The 23,984-nt window shown below is 36.9% G+C and overlaps 2 protein-coding genes across 3 annotated transcripts in view; both read left to right on the forward strand.

Annotated features, from left to right (window-relative positions):
* Positions 1–1,772: 1,772 nt before the first annotated feature.
* Positions 1,773–6,625, forward strand: urahb (urate (5-hydroxyiso-) hydrolase b). Of its 2 annotated transcripts, none has more exons than XM_053484990.1 (4): positions 1,773–1,835; positions 6,027–6,159; positions 6,279–6,414; positions 6,511–6,625. In XM_053484990.1, exons 2-4 carry the CDS (start codon positions 6,038–6,040, stop codon positions 6,607–6,609), a joined length of 357 nt encoding a protein of 118 aa, XP_053340965.1. In that variant the 5' UTR covers positions 1,773–1,835; positions 6,027–6,037; the 3' UTR covers positions 6,610–6,625. The 2 variants fall into 2 exon arrangements, with proteins under 2 accessions (XP_053340965.1, XP_053340968.1); XM_053484993.1 differs by lacking the exon at positions 1,773–1,835 and adding an exon at positions 3,721–3,804.
* A 2,480-nt stretch (positions 6,626–9,105) lies between these two features.
* tdrd12 (tudor domain containing 12) overlaps positions 9,106–23,984 on the forward strand; it is a 28,420-nt gene continuing 13,541 nt past the window's right edge. Inside the window, exons 1-20 of the mRNA XM_053485902.1 lie at positions 9,106–9,158; positions 9,381–9,427; positions 10,476–10,640; positions 10,763–10,899; positions 12,646–12,765; positions 12,871–12,926; positions 13,025–13,110; positions 15,809–16,016; positions 17,152–17,219; positions 17,313–17,392; positions 18,820–18,888; positions 18,976–19,024; positions 19,170–19,243; positions 21,671–21,754; positions 21,849–21,909; positions 22,358–22,465; positions 22,569–22,754; positions 22,982–23,135; positions 23,225–23,352; positions 23,436–23,624. Coding sequence (XP_053341877.1) covers positions 9,389–9,427; positions 10,476–10,640; positions 10,763–10,899; positions 12,646–12,765; positions 12,871–12,926; positions 13,025–13,110; positions 15,809–16,016; positions 17,152–17,219; positions 17,313–17,392; positions 18,820–18,888; positions 18,976–19,024; positions 19,170–19,243; positions 21,671–21,754; positions 21,849–21,909; positions 22,358–22,465; positions 22,569–22,754; positions 22,982–23,135; positions 23,225–23,352; positions 23,436–23,624 — 2,061 coding nt within the window. The 5' untranslated portion in view covers positions 9,106–9,158; positions 9,381–9,388. The remainder of the gene's footprint in view (positions 9,159–9,380; positions 9,428–10,475; positions 10,641–10,762; positions 10,900–12,645; positions 12,766–12,870; positions 12,927–13,024; positions 13,111–15,808; positions 16,017–17,151; positions 17,220–17,312; positions 17,393–18,819; positions 18,889–18,975; positions 19,025–19,169; positions 19,244–21,670; positions 21,755–21,848; positions 21,910–22,357; positions 22,466–22,568; positions 22,755–22,981; positions 23,136–23,224; positions 23,353–23,435; positions 23,625–23,984) is intronic.

Genomic DNA, 23,984 nt, shown 5'->3' on the forward strand with positions numbered 1-23,984 from the left:
AATAACTCCTAGCTGAGTTCCTGTTATGTGCAAGGAAGGTGTTGGTGAATTTTTGTGTGTACAGTTTTCATAGACAGATGTGCTCTTTACAAGAAATGTCCCATTTTGACTTGATAATATTAGTTTAATAGAATAATATTTCATACTGAATGGATAGTTACAATGTAGATAAAAAAATTAATTAAAAATAAAATAAAAAAAGTAAGACAAAAGCAGGAACAGTTCAGAAGATGAAGAAATTATTTTACTGAAACACATGTACATTCCTGCGCAATAAACTACTGTATGTATCATAGCAAAAGCATTACGTGTGTAATGATACACACTGAATTTTTTTAAGATTCAAAGATTAAGAACAACTTTTAAAAAGTGGTACTCCTAGATACTTTGTAGTGTTTATAGGTGCACACAGTAGGCTATACTGAAATTGACACAGCACTGTAATCAAGGCAACTGTTATCTGACATAGAAATGCAAACGGGATATACTGTACCTGTGACATCCCAAAGGAAAATATCCATTTATGTGATACCTAGGTCATTCATGACATTCAGGTCATCATCTGACTTAATTTTATTCACACATAACTTTGCTGAGTCTAGACCTGACCATGTAAAGCAATCACAGATCATACCACTGTCTCCAAAGGCTTGTACAGCAGGCACTATTTATTATGGGTGCATTGCTTCATATGCTTTTTTTTTTTTTTACACTAATGCACCCATTGCTCTGGAACAGGATCACATCTGAACTCATCAGACCACATGAAGCCATTCCTTTGCTTTAATGTCCAATCTTTATGCTGTCTAGAAAATTGAATCTATTTTTTTCTGATTAGTCTCACTAACAAATGTTTTTTTTATGGCCACACAGCTGTTAGTCTTAATCCTGTGTAATACTTGTTTTCTTTGCTTGAGGCAGGGCAATAATTTGACCCTTCTGAAATGGCACCTTTTTTGCAGTGTAGATGAAAAGATTCAGTGTGAGAGACTAGGTTTTAATCTATCACAACTGTGGAAAAGGCTATCTTAAAAGACCTGCACAAACATTAGATATGCATATTACCATTTTTTTCATTTAGGTTCTGTTTTATGACTAAGCTATTGTCAGGATACAATAAAAGTGATAAGATAACCCACTTAAATTATGAGGTTACTCTTCAAACAAAGCACAGCCTGTTTTAAATGAATTTTTTTGCCACATATTTTAATCAGCTAATAAAAATCTAATACATATAAGCCCCTTTTCCATTTTTTATTTATTTAATGCTTCATGGGTTAACAGTGTACTCACACTGGTTGTTTACAGAATTTGAAACCTTTAAAATTTACATTTTATTATTTTTTTAAAAAATATGGTGGTTCAGGTTAATTGTCTGTGGAAATAAAAATCAGTGGCATGTAGAATTATATATACGTAAATTACAAAGCGTTGTTTTATTGAAAATGGTTAATTGCTAACTTAGTGATTAAATTGTAATAAAAGTTAAGTTCCAGACATGACACCTTCTGTATTTCATGTTGTGTAAAGTTTGTGAAAGTTTGGTATAACAGGTCATAGTACAAGATTCAAAAGAATTCTCCAGTTTGTTTTGACTTGCATAGACTTTAAACTAAAATGATAAAATCTTTATTTTGATAGTAATGTGTGTCTCAACTACACAGCTGTCATGTTTTTTCTTTAAACATTAAGCCAAGGGATTGTTGTTATTGATTAACTCATCAAGCCACCATGCTCCAGGACAAACACACAGCCAGTCCAGTCAGAATCTCCCTCATTCCTAAGTGAGTGGGCAAGCTGATCAGATCAACATCATACCTTCCCACACAGCAAAGGTATTGTTCTTTTCTTTAAGTTTTTTCTTTCAGTTTAGTTTTTCTCATATGGCTCTCATAAGTACTGTACTAATGAGAAGAAGAAGACTTATGTTACTTCAGATGTATCTTTTTTATGTATCTGTTATCTTTCAGCACCATGGACAGTACAGTCTCATTAGTGTTACAGTGACAAGTGTATAAAATGTCTGTAAAATATTTTTTTAAACCTTATTTCTAAGTTAGGGGATGAAAACTTTGTGCAACCCTGACAATACTGTATAAGTAATTAATTGTCAGAACAAACAAAAATGCGTTTCTTGAACAATACACCTCATTTCCATTACATCATATATCATCAATTTCTCTATGAAAGTCTCAATAATTCATGGCATTTTTTTTTCTTGTTAAAAACGTATATTTATTAAAAAGTAGTATTTATTAAATTTTTTTTTTTAATTTTAATTTAATTTATTTTATAAAGTATCCACTTTATCCTGGTCAAGGTTGTGGTGGATGCTGAGTCTGTTCTGGCACCCTTGGGAAAAATATGGAATTGCAACATGCATAGAACACTAGTCTTTCACAGAGGACACAACAAGCACATGCTCATTTGCACTTTGGGACTGTTAGTCTGGCATGTTGTGTTAAGAAACTGGAGAACTTACGGGAAGTGCAAAACAAAATCACAAAACCGAAAACAATAACGACACAGAAAACAAAATAACAACACAGGAAACACATGTACATTTAGATGTATTTTCATTTAAGAATTTATTTCAGTAATTTAGGATTATACAGCACTTTGGTCAACTAAGTTGTGTTAAATGTGCTTTAAATGTCTTGATGTCTTGAGTGACAGATGTCTCATCCAATCAGCAATAAGAATTTAATTTGAGAACTATACCTGCCTTTTCCGGTTTGAGTGAATTGTTGTTGTGTTTTCTCATTTGGTATTTTGTTTCTGGATATGTCGTTGTGTTTTCTGATTTGTAATACAGTATTGTATTTGGTTTTGTTATTTTGTTTTTGTCATTTAGATTTTAAATTTGTTATTTTTTTTTTTAGTTTAGTTTAGTTTTCATTTGTTTTTAAATTTGTTATTTCGGTTTTGTTGTTTTGGTTTGCACTTCTCGGCCACCGTAAGAACTGGCCATGAGAACCACATAGACACAGAGAAAACAAACGCACTCCAGACAGACTAAGGCATTTATGTTTTTTTTTGCTTGGGATCTCATCATATCCAGCATTGAGAGATAATGATAAGGTGTTCTGTAGTTTTTATTATTTTTAAAAGCCAGAATACTGCCAAAATACATTGATTAGATACGCAAATGCATACAGTGCATCCGGAAAGTATTCACAGCGCATCACTTTTTCCACATTTTGTTATGTCACAGTCTTATTCTAAAATGGATTAAATTCATTTTTCCCCTCAGAATTCAACACACAACACGCCATAATGACAACATGAAGAAAGTTTACTTGAGATTTTTGCAAATTTATTGAAAATAAAAAATTTTTATCCTGTTTCCCTTGATCATCCTTGAGATGTTTCTGCAGCCTAATTGGAGTTCACTTGTGGTAAATTCAGTTGATTGGACATGATTTGGAAAGGCACACACCTGTCTATATAAGGTCCCACAGTTGACATTTCATGTCAGAGCACAAACCAAGCATGAAGTCAAAGGAATTGTCTTAGGGCACAAATCTGGGGAAGGTTACAGAAAAATTTCTGCCACTTTGAAGATCCCAATGAGCACAGTGGCCTCCATTATCCGTAAGTGAAAGAAGTTCAAAACCACCGGGACTCTTCCTAGAGCTGGCCGGCCATCCTAACTGAGCGACCGGAGAAGAAGGGCCTTAGTCAGGGAGTTGACCAAGAACCCGATGGTCACTCTGTCAGAGCTCCAGAGGTCCTCTGTGGGGAGAGGAGAAGCTCCCAGGAGGACAACCATCTCTGCAGCAATCCACCAATTAGACCTATATGGTAGAGTGCACTATATGGGGTGTTGGTGTGTAGAATTCTGAGAAAAAAAAATGTAATCCTTCTTCTTCTTTGTCTTTCGGCTGTTCCCCTTCAGGGGTCGCCACAGCGAATCATTTGCCTCCATCTAACCCTATCCTCTGCATCCTCTTCTCTCACACCAACTAACTTCATGTCCTCTCTCACTGCATCCATAAATCTCCTCTTTGGTCTTCCCCTAGACCTCCTGCCTGGCAGTTCCAACCTCGGCATCCTTCTACCAATACATTTACAATCTCTCCTCTGAACATGTCCAAACCACCTCAATCTGGCCTCTCTGACTTTATCTCCAAAACATCTAACATGGGTTGTCCCTCTGATAAACTCATTGTTAATCCTATCCATCCCTATCACTCCCAAAGAGAAGCTCAACATCTTCAGCTCTGCTACCTCTAGCTCTACCTCCTGTCTTTTCTTCAGTGCCACTGTCTCTAAGCCGTAGAGCATTGCTGGTCTCACCACTGTCCTGTACACCTTTCCTTTCATTCTCGCTGATACTCTTTTATCGCACAACACACCTGACACTTTTCTTCACCCATTCCAACCTGCCTGTACCCGCCTCTTCACCTCCTTTTCACACTCTTCGTTGCTCTGGACCGTTGACCCTAAGTACTTAAAATCCTGCACCTTCTTTACCTCTGCTCCCTGTAGCCTCACCGATCCTCTTGGGTCCCTCTCATTTGCACACATGTATTCTGTCTTGCTGCGGCTAACCTTCATTCCTCTGCTTTCCAGAGCATACCTCCACCTTTCCAAGTTTTCTTCCTCCTGTTCCCTGCTCTCGCTACAGAGCACAATGTCATCTGCAAAAATCATAGTCCATGGAGACCCCTGTCTTACCTCACCATAGCAAACAAAAAGGGGCTTAGAGCCGATCCTTGATGCAGACCCACCTCCACCTTGAACTCTTCTGTCACACCTACAGCACTTCTCACCACTGTCTTACAGCTCTCATACATGTCCTGCACCACTTTAACATACTTCTCTGCCACTCCAGACCTTCTCATACAATACCACAGCTCCTCTCTTGGCACCCTGTCATACGCTTTCTCTAAATCTACAAAGACACAATGCAACTCCCTGTTACCTTCTCTGTACTTCTCCGCCAGCATCCTCAAAGCAAATACTGCATCTGCTGTACTCTTTCTAGGCATGAAACCATATTGCTGCTCACAAATGCTCACCTCTGCCCATAACCTAGCTTTCACTACTCTTTCCCACAGCTTTATTGTCTGGCTCATTAGCTTTATACCTCTATAATTGCCACAGCTTTGCACATCTCCCTTGTTATTAAAAATTGGCACCAATACACTTCTCCTCCATTTCTCTGGAATCCTCTCACTCTCCAAGATCTTGTTAAACAAACTAGTCAGAAACTCTACTGCCACCTCTCCTAAGCACTTCCATACCTCCACAGGTATGTCATCAGGACCAACAGCCTTTCCACTCTTTATCCTCTTTAACGCCCTTCTTACCTCACTTCTACTAATATTTGCTACTTCCTGTTCCACAACAGTCACCTCTTCTACTCTTTGTTCTCTTTCGTTTTCCTCATTTATCAACTCCTTAAAGTACTCCTTCCATCTTTCCATCACCCTCCTGGCATCTGTCAGTACATTTCTATCTCTATCTTTAATCACTCTAACCTGCTGCACATCCTTCCCATCCACCTCTCCCTCCTTACTGTCTAGCCTAGCATACAAGTCCTCATACGCTCTTTGTTTGGCCTTTGCCACCTCTACCTTCACCTTACTCTGCATCTCCCTGAAAGCACCTCCTGACCACCCATAGCCTGTCTCAACTCTTCCCTGAAGACTACACAACATTCTTCCTTTCTCAGCTTCCACCACTTTGTCCTCTGCTCTGCCTTTGTCCTTGTTTGTTTGGTAAAATATTCTGCTTAAAAAATGTAAGACTTGAGAACATCTGAGGAGTAATTACATTACACCAGGGCAATTTTTTTTGAGAAATATATACTGTATATTTGTATATAGTTCCTTTGGGGGTAAATGATAAATGTATAAATATATACAGACAAATCATACAACAAAGTTAATACAATAGTGGCAAAATAGTATAAAACCATCTTTTTTTCAAGTGATTATTGGAAGTAAGATGCTCTGGAGTCTGCAGTTACACTTACAACACAAATTTGTTTTAATGGAGTGGTTTCAATTCCTTGCTAGATACCTTTGTGATGGACAGTCCTCTTGTTACCCATGTGCAAAACACGGCAGATGGGGTTCCTGCAGCACGCATGGCTATCAGTCTGCATCGTCTAGACTCTCAGATGGCCATCTGGAACCTAATCACTACAGGGTATGTGTCTCTTCATATTAAAGGCAATATTATGAACATTTACAAAATAAAAATTGTTGGATTGTACAAAAAAAAACCAGAACAAAAACAAGTGTAAATGGTTTTATTATCTTTTATAGAACCACAGATGAGAATGGTTACTGTCCCGGATTAATTTCAAGACAAGATTTTGCTACAGGGATGTACAAATTACGTTTTGAGACTGGACAGTATTGGGAAAGCTTGGGCCAGACCAGTTTTTATCCGTATGTCGAGGTGAGTAAAGATGAATAAGAAAAGAAGACACTAACATAACATAAAGACATAGCCATATATCATACTATAGTAACATGATGCAATGTTTCCATTTAGATTGTCTTCACAATAACAGACCTGGACCAGAAGTTTCATGTGCCTCTACATCTCAGCAGATACACATACAGTGTCTACAGGTGTAGCTGTAGGCAGTAGGAGGCATCCTTTTTGCTTACCAGCTTATCACAAAGAACTTCATAGACTAATTGGTATATATAGTAAAAATGATGTTAATAAAAACTTAACAGTGGTTTTCAGTAAAGTACTGAAGTGCTGCTGTCTTTTTGAGACATGTACATCCTTTTCTATTTTTAACCAAATTTCATTGTGGTAATTACCAGCTGACTAATGTATTAATGGCTTAAATGTGTTGTGATATTAAGAATTGGATATTGCAAATGAACTTGTAGCTGCTGTTTATTCATCCACTCATGTTTGAATGATGTTTTACATAAATAATATTAAGTATCTAAAGTTATATATCAAGAGATAGGTAGATATATTTTTTTAGAAAGCTTCTCTTCATCATTTTAAAAAAAGAGAACCAACTCCTAGTAGAAGGTATTCTGAAACAATAAGTTCTCCAAATGATAAGTCTGATGTATTTCTACTGTATTATACCAAGTTCACTGGATACCATAATTATTATTGAATAGAACTATTTAATAAATGTAAAAAAATCCATTCATAAAAGAACTGACACTAACCCAAAGGAAGGTTTTTCTTGGATTTTCTATATGTGGGACAATACATTCAAAGTATTGAACAAATTTGTTGGAAAGTTGTTAGACAGGAAATGACGTCTAAATTTACTATTAATGTGGGTTTATTTTCTACATTGTTTTTTTTTATTATTTTGAATTTTGGGTCACACATACCGGGAGTAAAAATCATAAGTGAAGTCCAAACGGACATTTTATATAATTTAAGTAATTATTGTTGATATACAGAATTTCAGTGCTAAAGGAATAGACATAATTCTAAGGTTTGCTGGATTAATATTTGATTGTCTTCTACAATTGAGATTATTTCTATGCTAATCTGACCTGTTCTCTATTCTGGAGCGAAGATTGCCTTCTGTAGGCCTGTCTGCCTACACACACACACACACACACACACAATATTTTTACACATAAAATGTCTCTTTTATACTTAAATATTTGCTTTTTATAGTTGGTAATTTAGAATTTGTATGTTTTAAAAATTCCATAGAATTCATATTGCCACCTTCTGCTCTAAGAGTATATTTTATGTTTTATTATTTTGAGTGTTTAAGTGATTTTATATGAACTAGAAAATAACACTGGTGAGTTTTAGCCACCTCTGCTACTTCTTTATTATAGCATTTCCTCCCCGCCATCTTGTTGGCTTTCTCTACCTTATTTTGTTACACATCATTAATCATAAAGAATCATAAAGAAACAAAGACAAGGAATCATTAAATTTAGGCATCCAAAATATGCAATACAGTTGAACAGTTGATATTGCAACATGTCTGCAACTTATGCTTTGTAAAGCCTTCATATTTTAAGATGTTCTAATCTTAGGTTCCGTCAATTGGTGATTTTTGATTCTCTAAAAAACTCCTCTGCAGCTAAAAAGAGGTCAAATCTGCAGAGGTAAAATTTGGTCTTGCTTTCCTGGAAAAGTTTTCATGATGAGAACCAGTTTCAACATGATGCTTGATGGGTTTTTGCAAATGCACTTGACTGACTGTCTTATGCCATTTTTATTTCATAGTTTTGGGAAAAACAAAACAGTATTGTTCTGGAATGCAGAAAATAAATCCAAACTTGTGTCCAAACTTTTAACTAGTACTGTAATCTACAACGTTGAAAATTGTAAAAAAAAAAATATATATATTATTTTAATTATTGTAATTTTATATTATTATTATTATAATTTCCCCCTATTCCTGGATTATTTGCCAAGTATGAGAGAGAAAGTTCTGGAAAGCAGCAACAGTTAGCTCTGTGTGTGTGGGCGGGGCTATCGGCAGGTGACTGACAGACGCCGTCAATTTACAGCGAAGCAGACTTTAAATCAACAGATTAAAAAAATAATAATAATTTTCACAATAACTTACAGAGAAAGTAGTCGGACTGAGATTTACTGGGACTAAGGTAGGTCCAGTCAGAGGGAAGAAAACAGCAAAAACAAAATCAATAACGATGAAGTAAAACTGTTAACGTTACAGCGTATTAAATGGCCAATGTGTCCATCATATCCATTAGTTAGCACCACTAGCGTTAGTGTGAAGATGTGCACAAAGAAACACAGTATTGTGTATAAAATAAACGTATTGGTGGTATAAATGAAATAAATGTGCAAAACCAGGGCGGTTCAGGTAAACGTATGAAAGTCTTTTGTGTTCAGTGAGTCAGGTTGGCGCCTCTACAGCACACAGCAAACATTAGTGTTCGCTAAGTCGAAGAGAATTTAGCATGTATTAGCACTAAATAAAAGGAACTGGTGTTTATTGAGGCTGCTGCGGAAGTGAAGAGTCCTATGTTTAACCGTTTAACACACATGTGCCACGTGACGTCGTCAATGACTCGGCAAATTTCACCGCGCTTTTCACCGTTACACTAGTTTTGCCAATTGTTTGTCCAAATTCAGTACCCAGAACGACCAAATTACTCGTTAGAAGACCGCGAAGGTTTCTACTTTCCCCCCCCCTTAGGCTTTTGCAGTCGGCCTGCTCTGTGGGTGAACCATGTTTTAAACTAGATTTATTTAACTTCATTTAACTTGTCTGACTTTTTATGTTTTCTTTTACTTGATATTTTTAGTTATGTACAGGTGTAGAAAATATCAGAAACTAAAGAAGTATATTGTAAAGGGGAATTTCCTGCTAAAGTCAAAGTTTAGTTGGTGTTTCATGACTAAACCCTGTAATGGTCTTATACTGGTGTTCTGCTTCTTAGGTTTGCAAATGGACGTTGGAGCCGTGCTAGAGCTGGCAGTAATTAAGGTACAGTTTTGGCACTATGTAACTGTACATACTGAATATTAACATTTATTCAGTACAATATTTAGCATGACAAATGGAGTTTACAATGGCACAAGACACAGGGAGCACCGACCTTTATAAGTCAGTGTGCCAAAAGACAATGTCCTGTGTATCTCTCGAGCTGTTCAACCGGTGCTATTTTGACCACATGCGTTACCACGTCTGCGATTTCATCATGAACAGTAAGTTAGAACTTTGTGTAATTATGCGTGAAACTGGGCAATTCTGCTAAAGAGACTTTTGACATGATTCTGTAAGTTTACAGCGATGTTGCAATGAGTTGTTTAAGGTGTTTTAAGTAGCATACAGGCTTAAATAAACTTCCCTGGAAGATGACTAGAGATCAGGAAAACCTTCAAGTTCAGCCCCTGAAAATGTTGAAACCGTTTGGTAACTTGTGCATGATGATTGTTGGAGAACAATCCACAACATTGCTGCCATTGTTGGTGTGTTATACGGAACAGTCCAGGCAATTCTCACATGTGACTTGAACATGTGCTGTGTTGTTGCCAAATTTGTTTTAAGGCTGCTGACCCAGGAGTCTTCCATGAACTACATCAGCTGTGGATGATGTGTTATTTATGTTGTGGACCATTACCAGAGAAAGACACCATCATCTCTATGACTGAAAAAGGCGAGGTCTACCAAATAGCTCCGCAGCTCTACCAAGTGCATGTTCAACGTCTTTTTAACATAGACTTTTTATGCATTTGCAACATTGTGCATCAAGAATTGTCCCTGGGGCCAGACCGTCAATAGTGAATTCTATTGCCAGGTTTTGAGGCGTCTGAGGAAGGACGTACGACCAAAATGACTGGATCTGTGGCACTCGTATCTCAAAACTTTTTATACACTGTCTGTGCACATATATTGACATACATGGTATAATTAATTATTGGCAAATGTATGTGTGTGTGAAATATATATATATATATATATATAAAGTAAAAGATATATGTATTTCTAAGGGATGTGTTTAAGATGTGCATTTGTTCTTTCTCTTTGTAAGGTTGAGAATCCAGGATGTATTTGGGGGCGACCTGTAAAAAGACCTGGTGTACAGGTTGAAAGTCCTCCAGACTATGAGAACCTGCAGGTTAAAATGAATCTCTTTTATCATAGTGTCACCCTGGATGTCCAGAAAGTAAAGCTATCATCACTGGAGAAGGGACAGGTATCATGCCAATCATACACTTTGCATGAGTGAAGTTAAAGCTGCTGAATTTCATGTATGTTTTGGTTTAATGTGTTTAGCTTGTCTACATTGATCAGTTAATCATTTCTCTGTCCCGCTAGGTGTGTGTTGTGTTTTGGCCAGTGATAAAGAGCTGGTGTCGGGCCAGAGTGGAGTCTCTGTTCCTGGGGTCAGCAAGCAGTCAGGCCACCTGCATCTTAGTTGACCACGGAGAGCATATTGTTGTCAGCACAGATGAGTGTGTAGCAAATGCAATCTTTGTACATTTTCATTGGTGAATGTGATGTGTTTGCAAATACTAAGTGTGTACTACCTATTGTAAAAATGTTAAGTAGTACAACATTTGCAAAATGTGCTCAGTAATCAAGTGAATTGAACAGATTACAGTACACAAGTAATTAATTTGGAATAGTGGTTTTGGAGTTGCTTTTAAGCTTAATATTCAGTACTTTGTGTGTTGCGTATGTATTCATTCCCTTTAAACCCTATGTTACAGCCACAAAGTAAATGTATTTTAAGTGCCACACGAAAAGAAGTAGAAGGAAAATGATAAATGGTTAAAAAAAATGTGTAAAAATAATTGTCTAAAAAGTGTGATGTGCATTTGTATTCAGCCCCCCTAGTCAATTCTTTGTAGAACCACCTTTTGCTTCAATAACAGCTGCAAGTCTTTTGCCGTATGTCTCTACTAGCTTTGTACATCTAGAGAGTAAAACTTTGCCCATTCTTCTCCAAAATAGCTCAAGCTCAGTTAGATTGGATGGAGAGCGTCTGTAAACAGCAATTATCAAGTCTTGCCACAGATTCTCAATTAGATTTAGGTCTTGACTTTGACTCAAGTCCCAGTCTCAAGTTTTCTGCTTGCTAACAGGTAGCATCATCCATTTTCCTATCTACTCAGACCAGTTTTCCTGTCCCTGCTGAAGAAAAGCATCCCCGCAACATGATGCTGCCACTACCATGTTTCATGGTGGGTATGGTGTGTTCATGTACATGTGATTTTGCATTTAGGCCAAAAAGTTACATTTTGGTCTTATCTGACCAGAGAACCTCCTTACGTTTGTTGTGTCCCCCACATGGCTTGTTGCAAACTGCAAACAGGACTTCTTAGGTTTTCTTCTTGCCACTCTTTCATAAAAGCCAGATTTGTGAAGTGCATGACTAATAATTGTCCTGATAAATTCTCCCATTTGAGTTGTGGATTTCTTAAGCTTCTCCAGAGTTATCTTGGGCCTCCTGGCTGCTTTTTTGATTAACGCTCTTCTTGACTGGCCTGGCCTGGTTTGACAGGCGATGTTTTGGTAGGTTGGCAGTTGTTCCATACTTTTTCCATTTTCAGATGATGGATTAAACAGTACTCAATGAGATTTTCAAAGCTTGGGATTTTTTGAATACTTCCCCACAACTTTATGCCTGACCTGACTGGTGTATTCCTTAGGATTCTTGATGCTATTTGTTCACTAATGTTTTGTAAGAAACCTCTGACAGAGTCACAGCTGTAGTTATACTGAGATTAAATTACACACAGGTGGACTCTATTTATTAATTAGGTGACGTGGTTAGGAGGCATTTGGTTCCACTGGGTTTTAGTTAGGGTTATCAGTGTAAAGGGGGCTGAATACAAATGCACACCACACGTTTCAGATGTTTATTTGTTTTTGTAAAAAAAAGAAAAAATACAACTATTTATCATTTTCTTTCCACTTCATAATTATGTGCTACTTTGTTTTGGTCTTTTACATAAAATCCCAATAAAATACATTTATGTTCTGATTAACATGACAAAATGTGAAAAAGCGGTATGAATACATTGCATGGCACTGTATAAACTGTTTGAAATGCTTTACAGAATTAATTGATAACATGTAGGCTTAAAATGCAATTATAAATAAATGGTTAATTACTGGACTTTTGTTTGGTCAGTGTTTGTCAATGTCAAGTCTTGTCATTCTCTGTTGAGTCCAGTTTTCACTCTTTCCTGCAGTGTAAGGGCTCCTCTTGACAAGTTCCTGCAACTGCCCTTTCGTGTGCGAAGGTTCGGACTGGCCCGGATTCACCCGCTAAAACTCAAAGTTCCCCTCTGCAATAAAACGGCAGAGCTAGTGTAAGCCATCACAGTGATCACTGATACCGTACATTATATCTGTCATATATAGACTAATCTCTTCATTATTGTGCCATTGAACTTCTGTTTGGTGCCCACTTTCAGTCCATCCCCTCACTGGGATAGCTCTGCTACAAAATACCTCCACAATCTCCTACAAGGTCAGAATTATTTTGGATATTAAAAACATGCTTTAATGCATTTTAATTCTAGACATATATTCATTTGGTATTGTAATCCTTGTGTTTTACCTTTCCAGCATCTGAATTGGTTGAGGCTGTTATTTGTGGAACCCATGATGATTGCACAGCTATTGAGCTTTACCTGACTATCAGAAGCGTGAAGGTAATTTAACAGTCCTTAATCCTTTACTGTCAACTGCAGTTATAACAGCACAGAGTCCGATCTAAATGATTGGCTAACCCACATTTTTATTCATCCAAGACTATTCATTTCTTTTGTTTACACACTATGTAAAATTGTCTGAATTTGTGTCTGTATCAGAAGCAATATCCTGTCAGACAGTTTTACTTATTATGGTTTATTAGCTAGGCTGGAGCTGATTGTTATACTATTCCAGAAGTCTTGTTTTTAATGACTTTAGCTTGATGTCAGTCAAAATGTTGTTTTTAAAACATGCTGGCATGCGTTGCTCACATGCATGAAAAGTCTCTTTCTTTGACTTTTCAAAAAAAGCTGAAATGCTGAAAATATTATTACAGATATTTTCATAAAATGTACATTTCTCGGATGTCATTAATGATGAGCAGTAGCAAGTATGAACCATGAAGCAAATATGAATGCATTGTGAAAAATGTTATCTTGTAAGTGAAGATATCTTGAATAAAGTAAAATTTGTCTACACTTTCTTAAAAAGACAAAACAACCTAAAAATAAGATGATTAAGTTTATTTCTAAAATGTCTTCTATAGGCAAATAATTTTGTAAGTTTTAGGACTGTATTTTTTGAAAGAAATAATTTTCTGTCAATAGAACAAGACATTTTTGCTTATAATTTAAGTAACGTTTGACTAAAATAAGCTTAATACTCATTTTGGTTATATAGGAATTATAGATTGTTTTGATATGTTTTGTTAGATTTTTTCAATGATAGATTTTTCATAGAGTATTTCATTGGCTATATATATATATATATATATATATATATTTTTTTTTTTTTTGCTAAAGGCCAAGTTAACCCTTTACTACCTCAGACTGTGATGACTTTTAACAGTGTTTTTTATATATATATATATATATATATATATATATATATATACACACTCAACAAAAATATAAACGCAACACCTTTGTTTCTGCTCCGATTTTTCATGAGATGGACTTAAAGATCTAAAATTCATTCCAGATACACAATATTACCATTTCTCTCAAACATTGTTCACAAATCAGTCTAAATGTGTGATAGTGAGCACTTCTGCTTTGCTGAGATAATCCATCCCACCTCACAGGTGTGCCACATCAAGATGCTGATCTGACATCATGAGTAGTGCACAGGTGTTCACTTATACTGCCCACACTAAAAGGCCACCCTGGAATGTGCAGTTTTGTCTCACAGCAAAATGCCACAGATGCCACAAGCATTGAGGGAGCGTGCAATTGGCATGCTGACAGCAGGAATGTCAACCAGATCTGTTGCTCGTGCATTGAATGTTCATTTCTCCACCATAAGCCGTCTCCAAAGGCGTTTTAGAGAATATGGCAGTACATCCAACCGGCCTCACAACCTCAGACCACGTGTAACCACACCAGCCCAGGACCTCCACTTCCAGCAGGTTCACCTCCAAGATCGTCTGAGACCAGCCACTCAGACAGCTGCTGAAACTATTGGTTTGCATAACCAAACAATTTCTATTTGTTGCACAAACTGTCAGAAACCGTCTCAGAGGGAAGCTCAACTGCATGCTCGTCGTCCTCATCGGGGTCTTGACCTGACTCCAGCTCGTCGCCGTAACAGACTTGAGTGGGCAAATGCTCACATTCGATGGCGTCTGGCACGTTGGAGAGGTGTTCTCTTCACGGATGAATCTCGGTTTACATTGTTCAGGGCAGATGGCAGACAGCGTGTGTGGCGTCATGTGGGTGAGTGCTGTGCTGATGTCAGTGTTGTGGATCGAGTGGCCCATGGTGGTGGTGGGGTTATGGTATGGGCAGGCATCTGTTATGGACGAAGAACACAGGTACATTTTATTGATGGCATTTTGAATGCACAGAGATACGTGATGAGATCCTGAGGCGCATTATTGTGCCATACATCCATGAACATCACCATGTTTCAGCAAGATAATGCACGACCCCATGTTGCAAGGATCTGTACAAGTTCTTGGAAGCTGAAAATGTCCCAGTTCTTGCATGGCCAGCATACTCACCAGACATGTCACCCGTTGAGCATGTTTGGGATGTGCTTGACAGGCGTATACGACAGCGTGTACCAGTTCCTACTAATATCCAACAACTTTGCACAGCCATTGAAGAGGAGTAGACCAACATTCCACAGGCCACAATTGACAATCTGATAAACTCTATGCGAAGATGATGTGTTGCACTGCATGAGACAAATGGTGGTCACCAGATACTGACCGGTTCTGAGTCCCCAGACCCCCAATAAAGCAAAAAACTGCACATTCCAGGGTGGCCTTTTATTGTGGGCAGTATAAGGTACACCTGTGCACTACTCATGATGTCAGATCAGCATCTTGATATGGCACACCTGTGAGGTGGGATGAATTATCTCAGCAAAGCAGAAGTGCTCACTATCACACATTTAGACTGATTTGTGAACAGTGTTTAAGAGAAATGGTAATATTGTGTATCTGGAATGAATTTTAGATCTTTAAGTCCATCTCATGAAAAATCGGAGCAGAAACAAATGTGTTGTGTTTATATTTTTGTTGAATATATATATATAATAAAATAATAATAAGAATAGTAAAATAAATTATATAAAAATTACATGGTGAAATCATTGGCATTCCTGAGGCAGAGACTTTAAGACTTTGTACTTTTAACTTTCTTTTCATTGCAGATCTGTGTAAATGATGATTTGGTGGTGAAAAGGTTTGCGTGTTTCACAAGTGAGAAGGCTGTGGGAGATCAGGGTAAAGGTGTCCATCACGCCCCTGTCTGCTTGACCTGGGATATTTTCAGCAATCCTCAACATATTCTCAAAATGAATGGTGGCTGGAAAGTGATGTCTGCTCCTTCACATCTCCTAACCAGGAAGAGTAAGAGAGGTGATTTTATGCCACGCGAGTACTACTGTTTTGGTCAGAATATACAGTGCCCTCTGTAGAACCCTGGTTAAGATGTGTTCTTATGCTTTTAATAATTATTTTTTTTTATTTGAACAATATAGAACCACAATGCAAAAAAAGAGAAAAATCCAACCTTTGATTAAAGTAAAATTATTTCGTGGGAAAAAAAAAATCCCACAATAATAAATAAATAAATATATTTTTTTACATCATGTGTGCCATAATTATTGGCACCCCTGATGTTAATACTTTGTATAAACCCCCCTTTTGCCAACAAGACAGCACTTCATCTCCTCCTATAACATTTCACAAGATCGGAGAATACAGATAGTGAGATCTTTGACCATTCCTCTTTGCACAATCTTTCTGGATCATACAGAGTCTTTGGATCCTCACTTATGCACTATTCAGCTCACCCCACATGTGGCTGGGCATGAAGTGCTTTTCTGCATGCTCATCTTTTGTTTTACGCCATAATACCACTCTTTGATGAAGTTCTTTAACAGTGTGCTTTGGAGATTTTTATTTTATTTATTTATTTTTTACTTCTACCATCCTCCTCATTGTATGTGGTGGCAAAATAAACTTGGGTCCTTGTCTAGCCTTGTTTGTCATTGTTCTAGTTGTTTGATTCCTCTGACTGTAAGTTTAGGCGAGTGGCTATTTACTTGTAGCCATTGCCTGACTTATAAAGGTCGACACACATCTGCCTTATTTGAATGGATTGTCTTTCCCATGTTAAATAGTGGATAAGAGAAATAGGGCTCTGTGTCATATCAAATTTATACCACAGGGAAACAGTCATGAATAATTAATGTAAAGTTTCAAGATACTCTTATAATTAAAAACTACAGTAAAATTACAAAAAAGCTTCAAATACATTTATTTTATCGGAATTCTTAGGGGCGATTATAAAAAAAAAAAAAAAAAAAAGGTTAGATTTTTCTACAATTTTCAGTGCATGTTTATGCTCCTGCAATAAAAAAATATTTATTAGAAACCTAAGAACACGTCTTAACCAGGGGTGTCAATAATTTTGGAGAATGCTATAATTAAGTCTGGTGTGTTGTTATTTGTCCGTTTCATGATCCTCTAAATTCATTCCCCTGTTTAGAAACGGTGTGTGTGGATCCTCCAGTGACTGCAGTGAAGTCAGATATTCCCACTGAAACCATATCTGCCGTAAGTTTCTGTGCATTTACTTTACAACTTCAGCCTTAGTGTAGCAAAGAGTGTGTCATAGTGATTTGTGAAACTTATATTTTTTGGGTGGAGTCCAATGGACAGGGGGTATGTGGAGGACATGACACAAATGAGGTGCCCAAGAGCCCTGAGGAAGGTTACATAAAGACTGGGTAAGAATTAATCATTTTTTATTTCCTTCCTTTTTTTTTTTTTTTTTACAACTTAATAATCTTTACAACTTTTTGTTCTCCTTCCAAAATTAACACCGGGTAAAAGAGTTCATCCAAATTTGTTGTAGTGTATGTAAAGCATGGATGATGTACTAGAGTTAGTGTATTTAACATAGAGATTAACGTAAAACCTTAAAAAATGATCATAGAATCAGAGACAAGTAATTAAGAGTAAATCATCGAAGGTGAGTATTTCCTTCATTTTGCCATCTGATAATCAATAAGGGAGTATTTCAGTCTCAATTAAAATTGATGCAGGTTAGTGATAGGGAAAGAGATCGATTCTACATGGCCCAACCATCACTCTGCATTCTATAGCTTTCAACAATCAAGACATCACCATTTTAAGTAGCAAATGTATAAGAATATTCATGACAACAATGGAGACAACTGTCTCAAAGGCGCCGTCCTAAAAAGATCCAATAAGCCAATGTAGACCATGGTTTAGCAAATATTGTGGCACAGTAAACTGGTACTGGTCTTAAAAGTGTGAAAAAATAGTACAATACCTGCATTTTAAATCTTTTTTTTTTTTTTTCATTTTATCCCAGTATTTTGTGTGTATACTGTACAGTATGTGTCCTGTGCTATTCAGGGATCATACTGTCATGAAATTGTCAGTGAATATGTGAAGGTCACTTCTGGTTAGAGCTTTGATTTAATTGATTATGCAATTAAATGAATCTTTTGTTAATCTCTTTTGTCAGTTTTTAATTCAGAGTCTATTCAGAGTTTTTGAACAACTTCCATAAGCTTTCAAATGTTAAATTCTTTAGAATTGACAAATTTCTTTCAAATATACCACAGCATATTATAATCATACTCAATGCAAGCTGCTTGTATTTGCTAAGAACATCGCTTTTCCTAACTTTGAGTTTGATTGGTGCAATACCACCCCCTTCTGGACTGGAGTGTGGAGCAGAAGATCTGCATAATTAAAAGATTATCGCTTTATGTGAGACATAGGGTTGGGTATTGTTAAACAAAATCAGTATGGATACCTTGACTTAAATACTGGTTCATAAACAATCCTTTTTTAATACCGATTTTAAAAGACCAATTTGAACAAAAACAGAAATGCGTTAGACATTACGGTCTATACCTTTTAATTAAATTTTTTAGGTTCTTGGCAGGTTTACTTGCTCAGTGTAGCTTCTTGGTAGCTTGTTGTGCATGCACAAAAAGAATGAGTCACATTTTATAGCTCATAATTTTTATTTTTCAATACTTAAGGTTTGGAGGAGTGAGAGAGAAATATAGAAAAGCTCAAATTTATTCGTTCATTTATTTTAGCAATATTGAGCTAAGAAAATACCTACTCTTTATATAAATTTTAATACATGTGTGAATTCTTTGATGTTTTTCAGAGACTTTGAAGAGTCATGTACAGAGAATATGCTTGCAAAGCAGTTGTCTGAAAAGCTAAACTTGTATAGGTATGGTAATGTATTTTTACAGACAAAAATAGCGTTTGTTTGTTGTTTGGATGGCTGACTCATGGAACCTGTCTCTCCCTAAAACAGATGTCTCAAGTTTTTGAACCCCTGCTCAGATTCAAACTTAAGTACCAAAGTAGGACTTTCACCCTCATTCTCTGTTGCAAAGTTTAAAAATACATATAGTAGCTGTGTAACAGATTTTAAATGTGCTTCACAGTATAAACACAGCATAATGAGAAGAATGTGAATATGTTAATGATCATCAGAATATGTTTTAGCATGATGTCCATGAAGATAATCAAAAGGATTTAAGAACTTCTGATGAAACAGCAGAGGTACAGAAGGACCTCAGGTATTAAAAACTAAGTCTTTTAATAAGTTTTATTTTGAATGTCTGCCTAAATATTTGCCTCTAAACTTGCAGAAATTAAAGATGCATTCGGTCTGATATTGGCGGCAAGGTGGCTTAGTGGTTAGCATTATTGCCTTGCACCTTTAAGGCAGTTGATTTCCGTCTCTGTGTGCATGGAGTTTGCATGTTCTCTCTGTGCTTGGTGGGTTTCCCCAGGTACTCTGGTTTTCTCCCATAGTCCAAAGACCTGCAGATTAGGCTAATTGGTGTTCCCAAATTGCTCATAGTGTGTAAATAAGTGTATGTGTTTTGAATTGGTACTCTGTCCAGGGTGTACCACGTCTTGTGCCCTAATTCTCCTGGGATAGGTTTCATGTCCTCCCGCGACCCTACATACAAGTTAAAGCGATATAGACAATGAGTGAGTGAGTAATTCTGATACTGGGGTCAGGAATCTGCCTAATACTGTACTCTTGAATCTAGGGCTGCAACAACTAATCGATAAAATCGATAATTATCGATAATGAAATTCGTTGTCAACGAATGCCGTTATCGATTAGTTGGGCTGCTCACGTCACTGAGGCGCGCGGCCACAAGATGCACAAATACACAGATACACAGCCGCACGCGCAATGGAGGTTACAGGAGCGCCGGCAGGAAAAAGCGCGCGCCCCGAGTCCTCCAAGGTATGGGAGTGATTTACATTAAACGCCTCTAAGAAGACGGTAACCTGCACGCTATGCAAGACCGAGCTTTCACGGCATGTCATGCACGAACACTTAAAAAGAAAACGTGTTGGCGAACGTTACGGATGGCGAAACGTCAGCAGGGTCAGTAAAAACTGTATCTCTTCATCGTGTAAAAGTTGAAGTGCTTTTAGTTTAAACTGTTTGCTAACTTCGGGACAGTCGCGCTAGATCCGTTCACGTGCTACTCGCTAGCATCACATTGCGCAATCACCTCACGAGCAATAGTGATTAGTTAAATGGCGCTATTTTAGATTAGCTTAAATCACACGGTGCGAATAACAGTAGAATATTACATTTAGTGATTGTTGTGGTTTTCAGCGAATGCAAATAACAGTACATTTGTGACTATTAGATTTTTGCATTTCTACAGTTTTTTTTATAGTCCACTACAAAGTTAACTTGTAATTTACTGTAGTTTTACTTATGCATACATCATTTTATTATACAAAATTACATTATTTTAGCTGTTTATATCTTATCAACTGAATATATCAGTGTATTTTTTTAAACTATATACACTCAACAAAAATATAAACGCAACACCTTTGTTTCTGGTCCAATTTTTCATGAGATGGACTTAAATATCTAAAATTCCAGGGTGGCCTTTTATTGCGCGCAGTATAAGGTACACCTGTGCACTACTCATGATGTCAGATCAGCATCTTGATGTGGCACACCTGTGAGGTGGGATGGATTATCTCAGCAAAGCAGAAGTGCTCACTATCACACATTTAGACTGATTTGTGAACAATGTTTGAGAAAAATGGTAATATTGTGTATCTGGAATGAATTTTAGATCTTTAAGTCCATCTCATGAAAAATCGGAGCAGAAACAAAGGTGTTGCGTTTATATTTTTGTTGAGTGTGTGTGTGTGTGTGTATATATATATATATATATATACTGTATATATTATATACTACATTTCATTTAAGGTTTAAAATGTCAAAATTAAAGATTATTAAACTCTTTATGTGGCTTTTGCATTTTTAAAAGTTTATTTTTATACATAAATAAAACCCTGATTTTTTTTAAAAATAGTTATAAGCGAAATATCAAATTAAAGAAGCGGTTAGGTTTTATCCGATTAATCGATTAATCGAAAACATAATCGCCCAACTAATCGATATAAAATAATTGTTAGTTGCAGCCCTACTTGAATCATATTTTTAAAAACTTGTGATGCTGTGTGTGTAGAACAACATGACATGATTAAGAGCTTTGGTCAAATGCTATTACTAATGATCAAAGAAAAGCAGAGAGCAAAAAAAAAGTTTGCAAAACTGGAGCTGTAAAACGAGTGAAAGATGGTCACTTCTGTGGTGTGATCATCGAGCACTAAGATGCACTTTTTTTTTCACCAGCATTTATACTTGAGCTCATTTTAATGGCCACTCAGCATGTTGATATTGCTCTGTGATGTCAGGCTAACCACCCTTGCACTCCTTATAAAAGGTACTGTTTAAAGGCTGTAGCCTGTTTAAAAGATAACAGCATGAGGAGTTGATTAAGGATGGCCATGACATGATAACCGACATCAAGAGGGACGACGTCATAGGTTAACTAGCAGTAACTAATTTAAGCAAATCTATACTCGGTTTGACAAACAAACTGCATATCTTAATACTGTATGGTGTGTTAGACGTACTTAACTGATCTGGTTGTTTGGGTAAATTGCAGTAGTACAAGTGTCATCCCCACGGTGCAAAAGGAGTCAGCTTTCACTCAAGAAAAAAGTATCAAGGACCAATTTGCCTGTGCCAGGTAGGTCAACAATTCCAATTTAATTGTTCAGCTCTTTTTTTTCTTTAATAAAGAAATGTCATAGTTTAGCTTCTAAGAACAAATTCTTATGCAGATTGCTACAGTTGCTGAACCCAGATCCAATAGGTCCAGACTCAGAATCTCTTGGTGATAATGTAAGTGTGATAAAGAGATAAAGTTTTGTTTGTGTGTGCTATTTTCATTGCCTCTAATTACAATGCAGATTAGTTGATTAAAGTTCTAAGGATCTGTTGCCAAAGGAGATGTAAAGCCTTTTATATATTACCTTTCTATGCCATTATGATGAATAATTCATGATATTTAATATTTTGCAACCTAATAAAATTGTTCTATTGTTTACACCTCACTATTAAAGGGCTACATGTCCTCTGATCAAGGCTCAATTCTGTTGTATAGCTAAAGTGATAACTCATTGCTGCTGAGATGTATATAGTACCTTTGCAGAGGAAAAAAGAAATTCTTTCCTTGATGTATAGGATTTGTCTCTTTTTAATAACAAATAGCATTTTTCCACAACTCGTCAAAGTTTTTTCGTTTTTTGTTTGATGAACTGCTATGAATGATCTTTTTGGTGTGTGTCAGGTTGCATGCTGTGATTCCAGCAAAACTGGAGTTTTGGTCCACTCAGTTATCCCTATAAACCCCTGTAGCACCCTGATGCAGGCTCCCATCACCGAACATTTCCATAAAGTAATCATCATCCTGCTGGTTTGGATTTTGGGTCTAATGTTTTATTTACATCAAAGTATTTTGTATAAGATTTTTTTAGTCACCATTTTTTGTGTGTGCTTAGTTCCTGTTAAGGAGGAAGTATAAAGGACCGAGTCTGTCTGGGAGTTACTGCTGGCCCTCCGTGGCACTAGGTTTTGACACAGTGCTGATATGTCACAGTGGAGAAGATCTTCTCTCCTACATCCCACCTCTGCTTTCTCAGCTGCAGTTAGCCTCTTTGGTCAATGCCTCCCCTGCACACAATGGGGTAAGAGGCAAAGTCTCTAATATCCGTACCTTACCATGTGTCCTCAACACTCACCTATAATCTTTATTTTTTCTATTGTGAGGGTTAAATCTATGTTTTGGTTGTAGGCTGTATCTTAATCCTTACATTTTTGGGCCATCTGAAGAATCAGTCAGTATTAATAGATTTGTATACTGTAGATGTTGTTGATGTTCATTGCTCTCATTCTCTTTTCCTTCCTTTTTTAGCCAATAGCAGTGATTGTTTGTCCTGGAAGGGAGAAGGTAGCGTCAGTGCTGGAGCTACTAAAGGAGAGCAAGGCTGCACTACACCTACATCCTGCTGCTGTGCTGGTTGGAGTAGGCAAGGATGAGGCCAAACAAACCAACATTCAGAACAACTGTTAGCCCCTTTACTGCTTTTAAAAAAAATTATTTTACTCTTTAACTTGTAATGAAAGCAGCATAGAGGGATTTTTTGTTGTGACTTAGGTCGGTTGCTGGTTACCACCTCGTTCAGCCTGGTCAGATTGCTGGAGGTGCAGTTATTCTTCTTTCAAAGGCTCTGCCACCTGATTCTGGATGAGGCTCATGAGCTCTTCTCAAGAGCTCCTGAACAGGTGAGTAGTCAAAAAAAATGGAAAGAAAGCTGAGATGGTTAATGTTTAGTGATTTTTTTTTTCTTCATTTTTTCCCTTTATAGATGATCATCATCTTACAACATTACCAGAAAGTGGTGTCCAGGCCAGAGAGAATGTGTGTGCAGCAGCTTGTTGCTGTAGGCAGTCGTTGGTGTCGGGAGCTGGAGACTGTGGTCCAAAATTACATGTTTAACCCCTGCATCATTATCACAGTGCCAGAGGAGGCAGCTTTATATGGTGGGGTTCAGCAGGTTAGTGATACATTTACCTGACTGAGAGGGTACAGAAAAGCAAAATGACAGCCAAATTAAACTCCTTGTCTTTCCAAAAGCTTTGTGAGTCATGCTATTTCTTCTTTGGTTTAAATTTGTCTAGTGCATAATTAACTTAGATTTAATCTTCAACTAAAACAAAAAATGATTAAGAGTAGTTTCAACTTTCAGTACGACAACAATCCAGAGGTCACTTTCAAGTCAACCAATGAATGATCTCACCAAAGCAATGAGCCAGTTCTAAATTCAGTTAAAAATGAAAAAAGATGACCTCTTAGAGGAATGTGCGAAGAAGACATTTAGCCAAATGGACATTTAGAATGCTTTTGAAATTAAGAA

The sequence above is a fragment of the Clarias gariepinus genome, chromosome 2, assembly GCF_024256425.1.
Source record: "Clarias gariepinus isolate MV-2021 ecotype Netherlands chromosome 2, CGAR_prim_01v2, whole genome shotgun sequence".
Lineage (NCBI taxonomy): Eukaryota > Metazoa > Chordata > Actinopteri > Siluriformes > Clariidae > Clarias > Clarias gariepinus.